We start from the raw sequence: 15,249 nt of genomic DNA on the forward strand, positions 1-15,249 counted from the left end.
GTCTGGTAGTTTAGTTGCCAGAACATTACTGTAAAAATAACAGCTGTACCATTGTTCCATTTATTGTTATGCATTGTAAAAACGACCCAAGATTTTACGAGAAAAAAACTGACAGATCATTGGCCAGAATTTTACCATAAAAACAAAAGTGGTATAGTTTTTTAATTTACAGTAATGCACTGTAAAAACAACCAGTTTTTACAGTAAAAATAAAGGCAGCTCAAACGCCAGGATACAGTGGCACCCTTTTTCCATTTACAGTAATGCACTGTAAAAATGACTGTAGGTTATACTGTAAAAACTAACAAAACAGGAGCTCTGTTGCCAGAATTTTAGTATAAAAAAAAAAATCAAATGCTCAAGGATTTATTGTTTGGGTTATGAACTGAAGCCTTTCCTTTCCCTGACAGATTAGCTATGCGGTTGTGACAGCCTCAGACGTGGCCTACTTTTCCTACATTTACAGCATCATTCCCATGGAGAATTACCAAAGAGCCACCGGTTACCTCCGAAGCGCTGTGCTTTTTGGGTACACATTTGGTGCCGGCCTGGGTCAAATTCTCATCTCACTGGCAGGTGGGGCTCTCAAATCTGGCAATGAACAGGACTAAAAATATGGCAGATTGTGTCTTTCAGCATGCAACTGCAAAGAGAATTACAAAAGATGTCCTGAACGCTTTGGAATTTTGAGTAGGCTGTGTGAAAAGTGTGATTTCTCACCAACAGGCCTAGACTACTTCCACATCAATGCCATCACTCTGGGCGTCGTAAGCGTGGCTTTTCTCCTCTCCTTCTGGTTGCCAAAGCCCAAGAGGAGCATGTTCTTCAAAGGGAGGAAAGCTGTGGCTTTGGGCCAAAAGTCACAGCAGACGAGGCCGGTGGGAGCGGCTGATGAAACGGTGTCGGACGCTGGCTCCGGGAAACGGAAGATGGAGCATAACGACAGCACTGGCTGGTGCGGCGGGGAAAATATTGTCAATGCGGGTCATTTACTTTGGCAAAGCTTCAGGGAGTCGTACTCCTCCAGGCATGTTCTTCTGTTCTTTGTCCATCCACACCTACATGCACATGTCAATTTAAAGCCAACTACATTTTCTATCATGTGAATTAATAACTATCATTTCTTGTCTTAATGCTACATTTGCAGGCATTTGATCTACTGGTCCCTTTGGTGGGCTCTGGCCACAGCTGGGTATACACAAATCATGAACTACATCCAACTAATGTGGGACCACATTGAACCATCTGCCACATCATCCGTCTACAACGGAGGTGTAGAAGCCGCATGTTCTCTTGTTGGTGAGACTGCTTGAAGTAATGTTTTAATTATTGGATGAATATATGATTTAATATACTGCCAGAAATGTCAGTGATGTAACAATATGTTTACTTCTTTAGAATCGTGTGCATCATACGGAGAGTTTTTTCATAGTTTAGTTACATTTTGAGAGGGAGAAGAGTACCGAATTCGGTTCTTTTTTTTTTAAGGCAACGACCAAATTTAAAAAATCAAACTGTGCAATAGTGCGATACCTTTGTTGCACGCAACTCAAAAACATGGCAGGCAAACAAGCCCTCAAGCAGCACTCAGAGCGGCCTTAGCCAAACTGCCGCGAGGTAATGTTGCAGTTTTCCATGCCAACACAGCAAGCATGCCCGATAGAAAACACTCAAAGGCTCCACTTTTCTAAACGTGCTCGCTCAATGCTAATTTACATTGCATTTGACGTAGACATGCTACCAATAAGTATTAGCGATTTTTACACCTCTAAATTTGCTAATAAAAACTACAACTCTGGCCTTGTTCACACTGCAGGTCAATTCAGATTTTTTTGCCCAAAAACATACCTGTGTATCGGACTTTTTCATGTCCGTGTGAACAGTGCAAATCCGAATTCCTCATATCTGACCCAGGCCTGTTTCGTATGTGGATAAAAATGTTGTGTATATATATGCGATGCGTCCTCAATGTGAACGCTTCCTCGCTCAGGTCGCATTCATCCGACCACAGCGTCATCAAAAAGCAGTAAGTGTCATAATTATTCACCAAAATAGACTGTTACAAAATATTTGACAACGGAGGAGAAAACCGATGAAAATAATTTGTTTTAGGAATTGACGTCTTCGACTGCTCCCCCAAGCGAACATCGAAGCAAATTATCCCGTAAAACCATACTTGCCAACCTTGAGACCTCCAATATCGGGAGGTGTGGGGGGGTGTGGGGGGGGGGGGGGTTATTTACAGCTAGAATTCCCCAACTCAAGTATTTCATATATATTTCATACATATATATATATATATATATATATATATATATATATATATATATATATATATACATATATATATATATATATATATATATACACATATATATATATATATATATATATACACATATATATATATATGTGTATATATGTGTATATATATATATATATATATATATATATATATATATATATATATATATATATATATATATATATATATATATATATATATATGTATGAAATACTTGACTTTCAGTGAATTCTAGCTATATATATATTTATTTTATTTTATTTTATTTTATTTACATAGAAAAAAAATAAAATACTTGAATTTCAGTGTCCCAGTGGTTATCCATTAGATGGCAGTATTGTCCTGTTTAACTTCTCCGTTCATGATGAGTATATCATTTCGACCGCCATGTCTGTAATTTCCTCGTTCTTCTGCTTCGTCTCCTTGTTGTGTGTGCAGTTGTGCACTCTATAAAAGCCCTAGATGTTATGACGTCTTTGGGCAGGCAAGCTGTTTATTTTGTGGGAAAGCGGACGTGAGAACAGGCTGTCCCCACTCAGTCTCAGGTCCGCATTGAGCTGGAGGGGGCGTGGCCTCCAGCTCCGGCTGAATACCGGGAGTTTGTCGGGAGAAAATCTCTGCCGGGAGTTTGTCGGGAGAGGCGCTGAATATCGGGATTCTCCCGCTAAAAACGGGAGGGTTGGCAAGTATGCGTAAAACTGCCAGAGCCGAAATACTTGTCCTCTTCCTTATTAATCTTCTACGCACAAAAATTCGGGTTTTGAATGCACAAAATCCTTGAAATTGCCACAAAATGTGCCAGTACAGAGACCGACTCGAGTTCTAAGAGTTGAAGCCATTTTTACTTACGTAAACAGTGCGTGCGACGTCATGACGTCAGATCTGCATGCGGGTCAGATTGCATATACAGTACATTAGAAATCACTTTTTTTTGTAACGTGAACGGCCACTAAAAAGATCGGATTTGACCAAAAATTCGGAATTGGACATCCGACCCTGCAGTCTGAACATAGCCTAAAATGCAATATAATCAAATAAGTACAATATTTACACTGCAAACACTTTGTAGGACTCCGCTAAGACTGGATTCAGCTAAATGACAAAGACTACTTCCTGATGACAAAAACACACGGTGTAGTCTATACACTATTGCCATCTAACGTCTTGGAATTGCAACTGCATGCAAAGTCAACTGTATAATACTTGCAAATGGGACTTAGAAGTGTTCATCAGCACACTGGTAAATGTCAATTTAAAACAAATCAACATTTATTAACTCATGAACACACACACAGAAGTACCGACAATTGGTACAATATCGATTCAAATGTGAAAGCTACCCATCCCTTGAAAGAGTGCAGTTGGACACTTGCATGTCACTTAAAGCCAAAATACAACAAACTTAAGACTTTGATGCACAAACATACGTTCCATGCATATAAAAAAATTAGGTGACAGGTCCACTAGAGTGAACGACCTGCATTAGAAGTTTTAAAGAACAAAAATAAGTATGTTTTCAATTTTCTTCAAAAATGTTCACATATTACACTATTGTTAAATGTATTATAAAAGCATCAAGCCTTTGGACTTCAAAAATAACAATTTTGAAATGAGATGGCACTGATATTTACATTTTTATTTTAATATTTATATCTACATCCTATTTGCACTAGAGGATCACATTACATTTTTCTGTTAATAATCTATTCATGTTAACCTATGCTATTTATTACCTACTTTAGTTATATCTAATTTTGTTAATATTATTGTGTACATACTATTGTTCTTCTGGTTGTCATTGGGCTGAACCTGGGACCTTGGCTACTAATCTCATGTGTGCTGGTATGACAATAAAGTTCCTTGAATCATTGAAATATTGCCGCAATCTTTTTAGTATAAGTACCGGTAAATTTACACACTAACAAAAAAATAATAGAATTTGTAGCCAATAATGCAGATTAAGTATTTTCAAAAAAACAACAAATTCACTTTAATATTATAAATGGCAGTTAAAATTTAGCCAGCGCTGCAAATGTCCAATTTAGTGGACACATTATCACTCAGATCATAAAATCCATATTCAGAAATTTTACTAATTGTTTTTAGGGATAATGGCTTTTTGCCGATATCCGATATTCCGATATTGTCCAACTCTTTAATTACCGATACCGATATCAACCGATACCGATATCAACCGATATATGCAGTCGTGGAATTAACACATTATTATGCCTAATTTGGACAACCAGGTATGGTGAAGATAAGGTACTTTTTTTAAAAAATAGTAAAATAAGATAAATTAATTAAAAACATTTTCTTGAATAAAAAAGAAAGTACAACAATATAAAAACAGTTACATAGAAACTAGTAATGAATGACAATTAGTAAAATTAACTGTTAAAGGTTAGTACTATTAGTGGACCAGCAGCACGCACAATCATGTGTGCTTACGGACTGTATCCCTTGCAGACTGTATTGATATATAATGTAGGAACCAGAATATTAATAACAGAAAGAAACAACCCTTTTGTGTGAATGAGTGTAAATGGGGGAGGGAGGTTTTTTGGGTTGGTGCACTAATTGTAAGTGTATCTTGTGTTTTTTATGTTGATTTAATAAAAAAATAAAAATAAAAAAAAAAACAAAAAAAAAAAAAAAACGATACCGATAATAAAAAAAACGATACCGATAATTTCCGATATTACATTTTAACGCATATATCGGCCGATAATATCGGCAGGCCGATATTATCGGACATCTCTAATTGTTTTGCTCCATAGGTTTTTGATGTTTTTATACCTACAAGGCTCTCCTAGAATAGTGGGAGTGGACAGATAATCCCCCCCAAGTACTTCTGTCTGCCATTTTTTCCCAGGTTTTTTTTTGCAGTTACATCATCAGTGGGTGGCAGTGTATGGGAAGACACAAGCGCATTGACATTAAAGTGGAACTGCACTCTTTTGGGGAATTTTGCCTATCATACACAATCTTTATGTTTTTTCTGTTTATTATGCATTCTAAATCGTAACATCCAGCAAACACTAGGTGGCTAACAAAACAGCTAACGGGAGTGCACTTTTATTGGTATACTAACCAAGCCGTGTATTTATCAGGTGCTGCGGCGGCTTTGTCAGTCAGTCACATCAAGGTGAACTGGACCGTGTGGGGAGAGTTGGCGCTGGGCGTGTTTTCAGCCATCGGAGCAGGCGCCGTGTTTCTCACAGCGCTCACCAGCAACATCTGGGCCTGCTATGCTGGCTACGCGCTGTTCAAATCCTGCTACATGCTCCTCATCACCGTCACCACGTAGGTTTCACTGCAGGGGGAAGAGTCGCTTAATCCGAACATAAAACATTGTGTTCCATTCAGATTTCAGATTGCTGCCAACCTCTCCTTGGAATGTTACGCTCTGACGTTTGGGATCAACACGTTTGTGGCACTGGTGCTGCAGACCGTCATGACGCTTATTTTTGTCGATGAAGCTACGTTAGGGGTGGACATTGAGACGCAGGTATGTGCAAACATCTTCAGGCAGGGTCACTGGCATGAACACAAGGTTGTTCAGGGCCACAGGTCAATTTAGGCATACGTTTTTTCCCCCCCAATAACAAAGAGGGTTCATTTTGGAAACAATCAAACCTTAGCAATATTAAAGACCGAAATGGGGCCTCAACATGTTTTAAGAGTGGTGCTAAAGGTCGGAAAAAGACTACTTTTTCATTCAATAATGGTGTTGTGGTTCAATTGTGTTTAGTTCCATTTGTTGTCTATAACCTTCAAGGGACAAATGCTAACTTTTTTGTCCTCTGTACATTTTTGCTGTTTTTTGGCCCTACATGATTAACTAACTACATGATTTTTTTAAGATGTTTTTTTCATGTTACATTTTTAAAAATCAATTTCCAGTTTATTCACAGGCACACTGGTAGTTACGGTAGTTATTTGACAATACCCCAAAGCCAAACGGGACATATACATATTATATTTCAAACGGGCATAAACACAATTTGGATTCATATGGTTTTCAGCTTCTATTTTTTTGCTCAAATCTCTCAGTGAACTTCATCCCTATAGAAAAATACCAAAAGGGTTTTTTGTTTTAACCCTTAAAAGGCCTTTTAATCAAATTATCAGAATCAGAATAGTTTTATTGCCATTATGTCACACTTTTCAATTGTTATGAATGTGCGTTTAACATTTATTTTATTATTTATTTTAATTCAATTCGCATAAGTATTTTTAAAAACAACAAACCATCTATGTAATTAATAAGAAACAAATAAATGTGGTGTACGTCTGAAAAGGAGCAGGACGAAGCAAATTGCCCTGCTCCATCACTCAGATAATCTGATTCTCTTCGCTATTGCTCCGAAAACAGCAAAAACTCAACTCTGTGAAAGAAACAATACGAATATGGCTCCCTGCTCTTCGTACAATATTCTAAAGTTAAAGTTAAAAGTTAAAGTGCCAATGATTGTCACACACACACTAGGTGTGGTGAAATTATTCTCTGCATTTGACCCATCACCCTTGATCACCCCCTGGGAGGTGAGGGGAGCAGTGGGCAGCAGCGGTGGCCGCGCCCGGGAATAATTTTGGTGATTTAACCCCCAATTCCATCCCTTGATGCTGAGTGCCAAGCAGGGAGATAATGGGTCCCATTTTTATAGTCTTTGGTATGACTCGGCCGAGGTTTGAACTCACAACCTACCGATCTCAGGGCGGACACTCTAACCACTAGGTCACTGAGTAGGTAGTTCTCATGGATAGATTGGCGCTACTAGAGGACCGTGTCCGCCAGTTAGAGCAGAGTAATTTTGTAACTTTAGACGCTGCGGACACATCTGCTAGCATTAGCTGTAGCGAGCTGACTAGCCCAGTTTGTAGCAGCCCTAAGCGGCCTACAAGCCACGGTGAACCGGTTAAGACGCATAATAGATTTAGCCCTTTAGCTAGTCCTACACCCCAGTCTACCGGATACCGCACCCTAGTCATACGGGACTCCATCACCCGGAACATACAGCTTAGTAAACCAGCCATAATTAAGTGTATTCCCGGGGCCTGAGCACCCAACATTGAAGCGAGTCTTAGGGAACTGACTCGCAACAGGCCTAGTAAACACGTACGACAGGCTAATTGCATCACTAGCTACGCAAACATAGTTGTATACGTCGGCTCCAATGACACTAGGAAGAGACAGTCAGTGTTTACAAAGAGGAACACAGCTCAGACTTGTAATCTCTAGAAAGATGTCTTGGCATCGAGTTCTTGTCTCTGGCCACCTGCCTGCAAGAGGCAATGAGCGATATAGCAGATTAGTCTCGCTGAACAAGTGGCTGGCTAAGACTAACATTTATTGATAATTGGCCCTCTTTCTGGGTTAAACCAGGTTTGCTGAGGAGGGACGGCCTTCACCCTAACCGGAAGGGCGTCATCATTCTTTCCAAAAATATAGATTAATATTTGAGTCACACTTGACAAACTACACTAGAGCAGGCTCAGACATAGGCAATTACAGTGTCTGTTAGCCCGGGAGAGGGGTCAGTTAAGCTAGAACTAACCAGTGCCAGGCTGGAAAATTCCTGCACACACAGCATTTCTCGTAGAATAATGCATAACTCACATGATGTTTTTTCTGTAGTGACTGTGCCAGAGGTGGACATGCATTCTACTGAGGTGGCCAATTATGACACGTTAAATCTATCGCAGCACCAAGCGAATCTCAAAATCCTCATCACATCAATTCCTAGATGTGATCTAAATTATTTAAGGCAAATTGCGCAAAATAAACGTAACGTTATTAATATCAGTACTACGGATACTTTTAACAAAAATGCCTCAAAACAGCCCACTACCTACAACATGGGCTTTTTAAACATCAGATCATGGTCTCCCAAAACTTTGTTAATGAGGGCATTAGAGACAACAACCTTAACATCATAGGTCAGTGAAACTTAGCTAAAACCAGATGATTTTTTTCCGCTTAACGAGGCATCTCCTAACTATAAAAGTACACATATTGCCTGTCCCCTTAAAAAGGGTGGAGGGGTCACACTAATATCCAATGAAAACTTTGACCTAAACCTTAAGTAATAAATACTAAGTCATTTAAAGGCCTACTGAAACCCACTACTACCGACCACGCAGTCTGATAGTTTATATATCAATGATGAAATCTTAACATTGCAACACATGCCAATACGGCCGGGTTAACTTATAAAGTGACATTTAAAATTTCCCGGGAAATATCCGGCTGAAACGTCGCGGTATGATGACGTATGCGCGTGATGAAGTCAGTTTAACGGAAGTTATGGTACCCCGTAGAATCCTATACAAAAAGCTCTGTTTTCATTTCATAATTCCACAGTATTCTGGACATCTTTTGCAATTTATTTAATGAACAATGAAGGCTGCAAAGAAGACAGTTGTAGGTGGGATCGGTGTATTAGCAGCGGACTACAGCAACACAACCAGGAAGACTTTGTTGGAGAGCAGACGCGCTAGCCGCCGACCTCACCTTGACTACCTACGTCTCCGGGCCGCCAAACGCATCGGGTGAAGTCCTTCGTCCTTCCGCCGATCGCTGGAACGCAGGTGAGCACGGGTGTTGATGAGCAGATGAGGGCTGGCTGGCGTAGGTGGAGAGCTAATGTTTTTAGCATAGCTCTGTGCGGTCCGGTTGCTAAGTTAGCTTCAATGGTGTCGTTAGCACAGCATTGTTAACCTTCGCCAGCCTGGAAAGCATTAACCGTGTATTTACATGTCCACGGTTTAATAGTATTGTTGATTTTCTATCTATCCTTCCAGTCAGGGGTTTATTTTTTTTGTTTCTATATGCAGTTAAAGCACGATGCTATCACGTTAGCTCGTAGCTAAAGCATTTCGCCGATGTATTGTCGTGGAGATAAAAGGCACTGAATGTCCATTTCGCGTTCTCGACTCTCATTTTCAAGAGGATATAGTATCCGAGGTGGTTTAAAATACAAATCCGTGATCCACAATAGAAAAAGGAGAAAGTGTGGAATCCAATGAGTCAGCTTGTACCTAAGTTACGGTCAGAGCGGAAAAAAATATGTATTTCACTGTATTCTAGTCCGTCACTCTAACGTTCCTCGTCCACGAATCTTTCATCCTCACACAAATTAATGGGGTAATCGTCCGAATCGCTCTAGCTGCGTTGAAAACAATAGGAAAATATGAGGGAGTGAACAACTGACAACGTCACGCTACTTCCGGTAGGGGCAAGGTTTTTTTTTATCAGAGACCAAAAGTTGCGAACTTTATCGACGTTGTTCTATACTAAATCCTTTCAGCAAAAATATGGCAATATCGCAAAATGATCAAGTATGACACATAGAATGGATCTGCTATTCCCGTTTAAATGAAAAAAATTTAATTTCAGTAGGCCTTTAAGGTGCTTACTATGAGGTCTGTCACACCGCTGCCTCTCCATCTGGCTGTTATCTATCGCCCACTTGGGCCCTACTCAGACTTTATAAGTGAATTCTAAGAATTTGTCGCTGATCTAGTGATGCACGCAGATAATATAATTATAATGGGGGATTTCAATATCCATATGAATACCCTGTCAGACCCTTTGTGGGTGGCGCTCCAGACTATAATTGATAGCTGTGGTCTTACACAAATAATAAATTAACCCACACCTCGCAACGGTATTACGATAGACCTAGTCCTCTTCCGGGGTGTCACCACCTACAAATTTATGGTACTCCCTTACATTAAAGTATTGTCCAATCACTACCTTATCAAATTTGAAGTTCTGACTCATTGTCAACAAGCTACTAATAACCAATGCTTTAGCAGCCGCCACATTAATGCGATCACAACTACGACTCTAGCTGGCCTACTGCCTTTGGTAATGGCACCATTCCCAAATTATGTGGGCTCAATCAATAACCTCACTAACAACTTTAACGATGCCCTGCGCAATGCCATTGATAGAAAATAGCACCGCTAAGGCTAAAAAAGCCCCTAAAAGGTGCAGCCCTTGGTTTACAGAACAAACCAGAGCTCTTAAACTATCATGTAGAAAGCTGGAAGGCAGAATGGCGTGCGACTAAACTTGAGGTTTTCCATCAAGCATGGAGTGGTAGTTTAATAATTTAAAAACACACGCTTACCTTAGCTAAAATAAATTACTACTCCAATCTCACCTGCTTCAATAAAAACAATCCTCAATGTTTGTTCAATACAGTAGTATCGCTAACCCAACAAAGTACTCCTCTCAGTAGCTCCACCCACTCGGCTGATGACTTTATGAAATTCCAACTGGGTTCTATTAATGCAGATACGAATGTATGTACGACGGACATTGCCCTCCAAAATAATCTCTCTCTTTTTGAAGAAATAACATTCCAGGGACTCCTGCGACTTGTAAATGGGACAAAACAAACATATTTACTTAACCCACTTCCTGGAAACTTATCAAGGAGCTGTTTGTAATATTAGGATTATTAACTTATCACTTTCCTCTGGTACTGTTACCCTAGCATTAAAAAAGGCGGTTATTTATCCTCTGCTCAAAAGACCTAACCTCGATCCTGACCTCATGGTAAATTACCAGCCAGGAAGTCTCACCTTCCCTTTATCTCGAAAATCCTTGAAAAATTGCTGCACAGCAGCTAAATGAACAAGCGTCTAACAATCTCTGCGAACCCTTTCAGTCCAGTTTCAGGGCAAATTACTCTACGGAAACAGCCCTCGCAAAAATGACTAATGATCTATTGCTAACTATGGAGGCTGATGAGTCATCCATGTTGCTGCTACTTGATCTTGGTGCTGCTTTCGATACCTTCCATCATAACATTCCATTAGAATGTATCAAAACACGTACTGGTATGTCAGACTTAGCCTTTCCTTGACTCCTATCTTACTGACAGGATGCAGTGCATCTCTTATAACATTGTGACCTCGGAGTATGTTAAGGTAACGAGCGGAGTTCCACAGGTTTCGGTTCTTGGCCCTGCATTCTTCAGCAACTACATGCTGCCACTAGGTGACTTGCAAATACGGTTAGTTTTCACTGTTATGCTGATGACACCCAACTTTACATGTTCCTAGAGCTAACCAACATGCCAGATTGTAGTCACCTGGAGGTGTCTAAAGGAAATCAAACAATGGATGTTCACCAACGTTTTGCAACTTAACGCTAAGACAACAGAAATGCTGATTAACGGTCCTGCTAGACACCGGCACTTATTTAATAATATCATCTTAACATTTGACAACAAAACAATTACACAAAGCGACTAAGTAAAGAATGTAGATATTATCTTCAACCCAAATAAACTCAAACACAACTCTCTCATTCGAGTCACACTTTAAGAGTGTTACTACAACAGTCTTTTTTCATCTCGATAATATATCTAAAAAGTGTCCCATTTTGTCCACTACAGACACTGAGATCATTATTCATGCGTTCGTTACGTCTTGTCTCGATTACTGTAACATATTTTTTTCCGAGTCTCCTTATGTTAAGCATTAAAAGATTACAGTTGGTGAGACAGGAGCTACGATTCGATTAAAAATCGATAATTGATGCATCTTTAATTTATTGATGCAGTTTTACATTTCTTCTCGCTTCAGAAAACAAGTGTTTATCACTTGCAACTTTAAAAAAAACGATTAATTTCGAATAAGAAACAGTTTAATTAATTCCCACATTTATTAAATGAATGAAAATGTGTGCAAAACTGGACCATAAGTGCCCTAAAATAAAAGGAGCTGGTCAGATCTCTCGGTGAGGTGGCTAACTGACTGTTAAGTTATTTTACTAATTAAAACATGGAATTGTTTGATCAAAAAGGGTTCAAAAGGGTCACAATTTGAAGAAAATGTACATGTTTGATATCTTTGTTTCAGGCTTAAAGGCCTACTGAAACCCACTACTACCGACCACGCAGTCTGATAGTTTATATATCAATGATGAAATCTTAACATTGCAACATATGCCAATACGGCCGGGTTAACTTATAAAGTGCAATTTTAAATTTCCCGCCACACTTCCGGTTGAAAAAGCCTTCGGAGGATGACGTATGCGCGTGACGTAGCCCGGGGAACAGAGGTATGCCTTCCCCATTGAATACAATACAAAAAAGCTCTGTTTTCATTTCATAATTCCACAGTATTCTGGACATCTGTGTTGGTGAATCTTTTGCAATTTGTTTAATGAACAATGAAGGCTGCAAAGAAGAACGTTGTAGGTGGGATCGGTGTATAGCGGCTGGCTGTAGCAACACAACAAGGACTACTCACTTGGATAGCAGACGCGTTAGCCGATGCTAGCCGCCCACCGGCCACCACACGGATGATCGGGTGAAGTCCTTCTTCGCGCCGTCGATCGCTGGAACGCAGGTGAGCACGGGTGTTGATGAGCAGAGCAGATGAGGGTTGACTGGCGTAGGTGGAGCGCTAATGTTTTTATCATAGCTCTGTGAGGTCCGGTTGCTAAGTTGCTAAGTCAGCCTTAGCGTCGTTAGCAACAGCATTGTTAAGCTTTGCCAGGCTGAGATCTATTAACCGTGTAGTTACATGTCCATGGTTTAATAGTATTGTTGATCTTCTGTCTATCCTTCCAGTCAGGGATTTATTTATTTTGTTTCTATCTGCATTTGAGACAGATGCTATCACGTTAGCTCATGCTAAAGAGCTTCGTCGATGTATTGTCGTGGATATAAAAGGCACTGTGAACGTCCATTTCGCGTTCTCGACTCTCATTTTCAAGAGGATATAGTATCCGAGGTGGTTTAAAATACAAATCCGTGATCCACAATAGAAAAAGGAGAGAGTGTGGAATCCAATGAGCCAGCTTGTACCTAAGTTACGGTCAGAGCAAAAAAAAATATGTATTTCACTGCATTCTAGTCCGTCACTCTAACATTCCTCGTCCACGAATCTTTCATCCTCGCTCAAATTAATGGGGTAATCGACGCTTTCTCGGTCCGAATAGCTCTAGATGCGTTGAAAACAATAGGAAAATATGACGGAGTGAACAACTGACAACGTCACGCTACTTCCGGTAGGGGCAAGGTTTTTTTTTATCAGAGACCAAAAGTTGCGAACTTTATCGACGTTGTTCTATACTAAATCCTTTCAGCAAAAATATGGCAATATCGCAAAATGATCAAGTATGACACATAGAATGGATCTGCTATCCCCGTTTAAATAAAACAATTTCATTTCAGTAGGCCTTTAAATTTGAGCAAAACAACTAAAAAAATAATCAGAATGTTTTTACGCCCTTCAAAAACTGACTTTTATGTCCTGTTTGACTTTGAAAAAAATTTATAAATATTTTTTGATGTATTAATATGACTTATTGTGCACTTTTTTCAGATTCATATTTATAATAGTTTTGTATTTTGTTTGGGTTTGAGGTTTAGTCTTTATTTAATTCCATTTTACTAGATTTTCTTTTTATTGGTTCTGTTGCTACAATAGCCCTTCAAATAAAGAGATTAATTCAGTTAGCTTTATCATGCAGCATATATAAATGTGTGTTTGATATTAACAACATGAATCATTTGGTAATCGTTTTAGGGCCAAATAGATAATGGAAATTGGACTTCGATCGGTAGGTCGTGAGTTGAAACCCCGGCCGAGTCATACCAAAGACTATAAAAAAATGTTACCCATTACCTCCCTGCTTGGCACTCAGAATCAAGGGTTGGAATTGGGGGTTAAATCACCAAAATGATTTCCGGGCGCGGCCACCGCTGCTGCTCACCTCACCTCCCAGGGGATGGTCAAATACAGAGTGTAATTTCACCACACCTAGTGTGTGTGTGTGACTATCAGTGGTACTTTAACTTTAATTCTAATATCTTGATAAAGAGATGCTTGGCTTCCCCAACCCAAAATGAAAGCAGTTGATGTGGACATAGTGACACCTAGCGGCTGTCATTCAGCATTGCACAGTGTGAAAACTGCAACACAAATGAATTCTTGTTCTTTTCTCTCCAGTTCATCATCTATGGGAGCTACCATGCTGCCATCTCTGCGCTCTTTATGATTCGAGGGGTCTACACCGTTTGTGCAACGCCTAGCTCTCCAGGACCATCAGATATGGAAAAAGAGCGTGATGACACTGCAGAGGTCATCTATGCTGAATCTTTCTGAGCAAGAACAAGCAGTATTTAATAAGTATACCTTGGACTTTGGGGTATCGTCATCAAAAGGGGTCGTATTATGATTTTTTTTTTCTACATTTGAAACACTTCATTGTGGTCTACTTAACATGCAATGGTGGTTCTTGGTGGACAATTTGCATAGATTTTGTTTTACAGACCTATTTGTAAGCCATATTTTTGCTCCCTATGAAAACAAGCTGTTTTGAGATGCAAATTGTCCTTGCACTTAGGCGTGGAGACTGTTTCTACAAACATTTGTGAAAGAATGACTTCCAGCATGGAACTGTCATAGGATGCCACCTGTGCAACCAATCCAGTCGTGAAATGTCCTCGCTCCTGAATATTCCAAAGTCAACTGTCGGCTTTATTATAAGAAAATGGAAGAGTTTGGGAACAACGGCAACTCAGCCACCAAGTGGTAGGCCACGTAAACTGACAGAGAGGGGTCAGCGGATGCTGAAGCTCATAGTGCAAAGACTTTCTGCACAGTCAGTTGCTACATAGCTCCAAACACAGCGAAAACACAGCTATAAAGGACACGCATACAGTACATGAGTACTGGGGTCCCTGCTCTATCCCTGTGTTAATTTGGGGGTCTTTGACCTGGAAAACTAACTGGACAAAACATGGTCATGAGTTGTATGCAGAGGTGGGTAGTAACACGCTACATTTACTCCGGTTACATCTACTTGAGAAATTTTGGGATAAATTGTACTTCGAAGAGTAGTTTTAATGCAACATACTTTTACTTGAGTATATTGATAGAGAAGAAACGCTACTTTTACTCCGCTCCAT

The 15,249-nt window shown here is 39.7% G+C and overlaps 1 protein-coding gene across 1 annotated transcript; it reads left to right on the forward strand.

Annotated features, from left to right (window-relative positions):
• Positions 1 to 276: 276 nt before the first annotated feature.
• On the forward strand, positions 277 to 14,443 carry LOC133663042 (thiamine transporter 2-like). Its single transcript, XM_062067223.1, has 7 exons — positions 277 to 282; positions 411 to 576; positions 727 to 955; positions 1,136 to 1,299; positions 5,419 to 5,611; positions 5,675 to 5,816; positions 14,288 to 14,443. Exons 1-7 carry the CDS (start codon positions 277 to 279, stop codon positions 14,441 to 14,443), a joined length of 1,056 nt encoding a protein of 351 aa, XP_061923207.1.
• Positions 14,444 to 15,249: the final 806 nt, after the last annotated feature.

Source organism: Entelurus aequoreus, linkage group LG13 (genome assembly GCF_033978785.1).
Source record: "Entelurus aequoreus isolate RoL-2023_Sb linkage group LG13, RoL_Eaeq_v1.1, whole genome shotgun sequence".
In the NCBI taxonomy this organism is placed as follows: Eukaryota; Metazoa; Chordata; class Actinopteri; order Syngnathiformes; family Syngnathidae; genus Entelurus; species Entelurus aequoreus.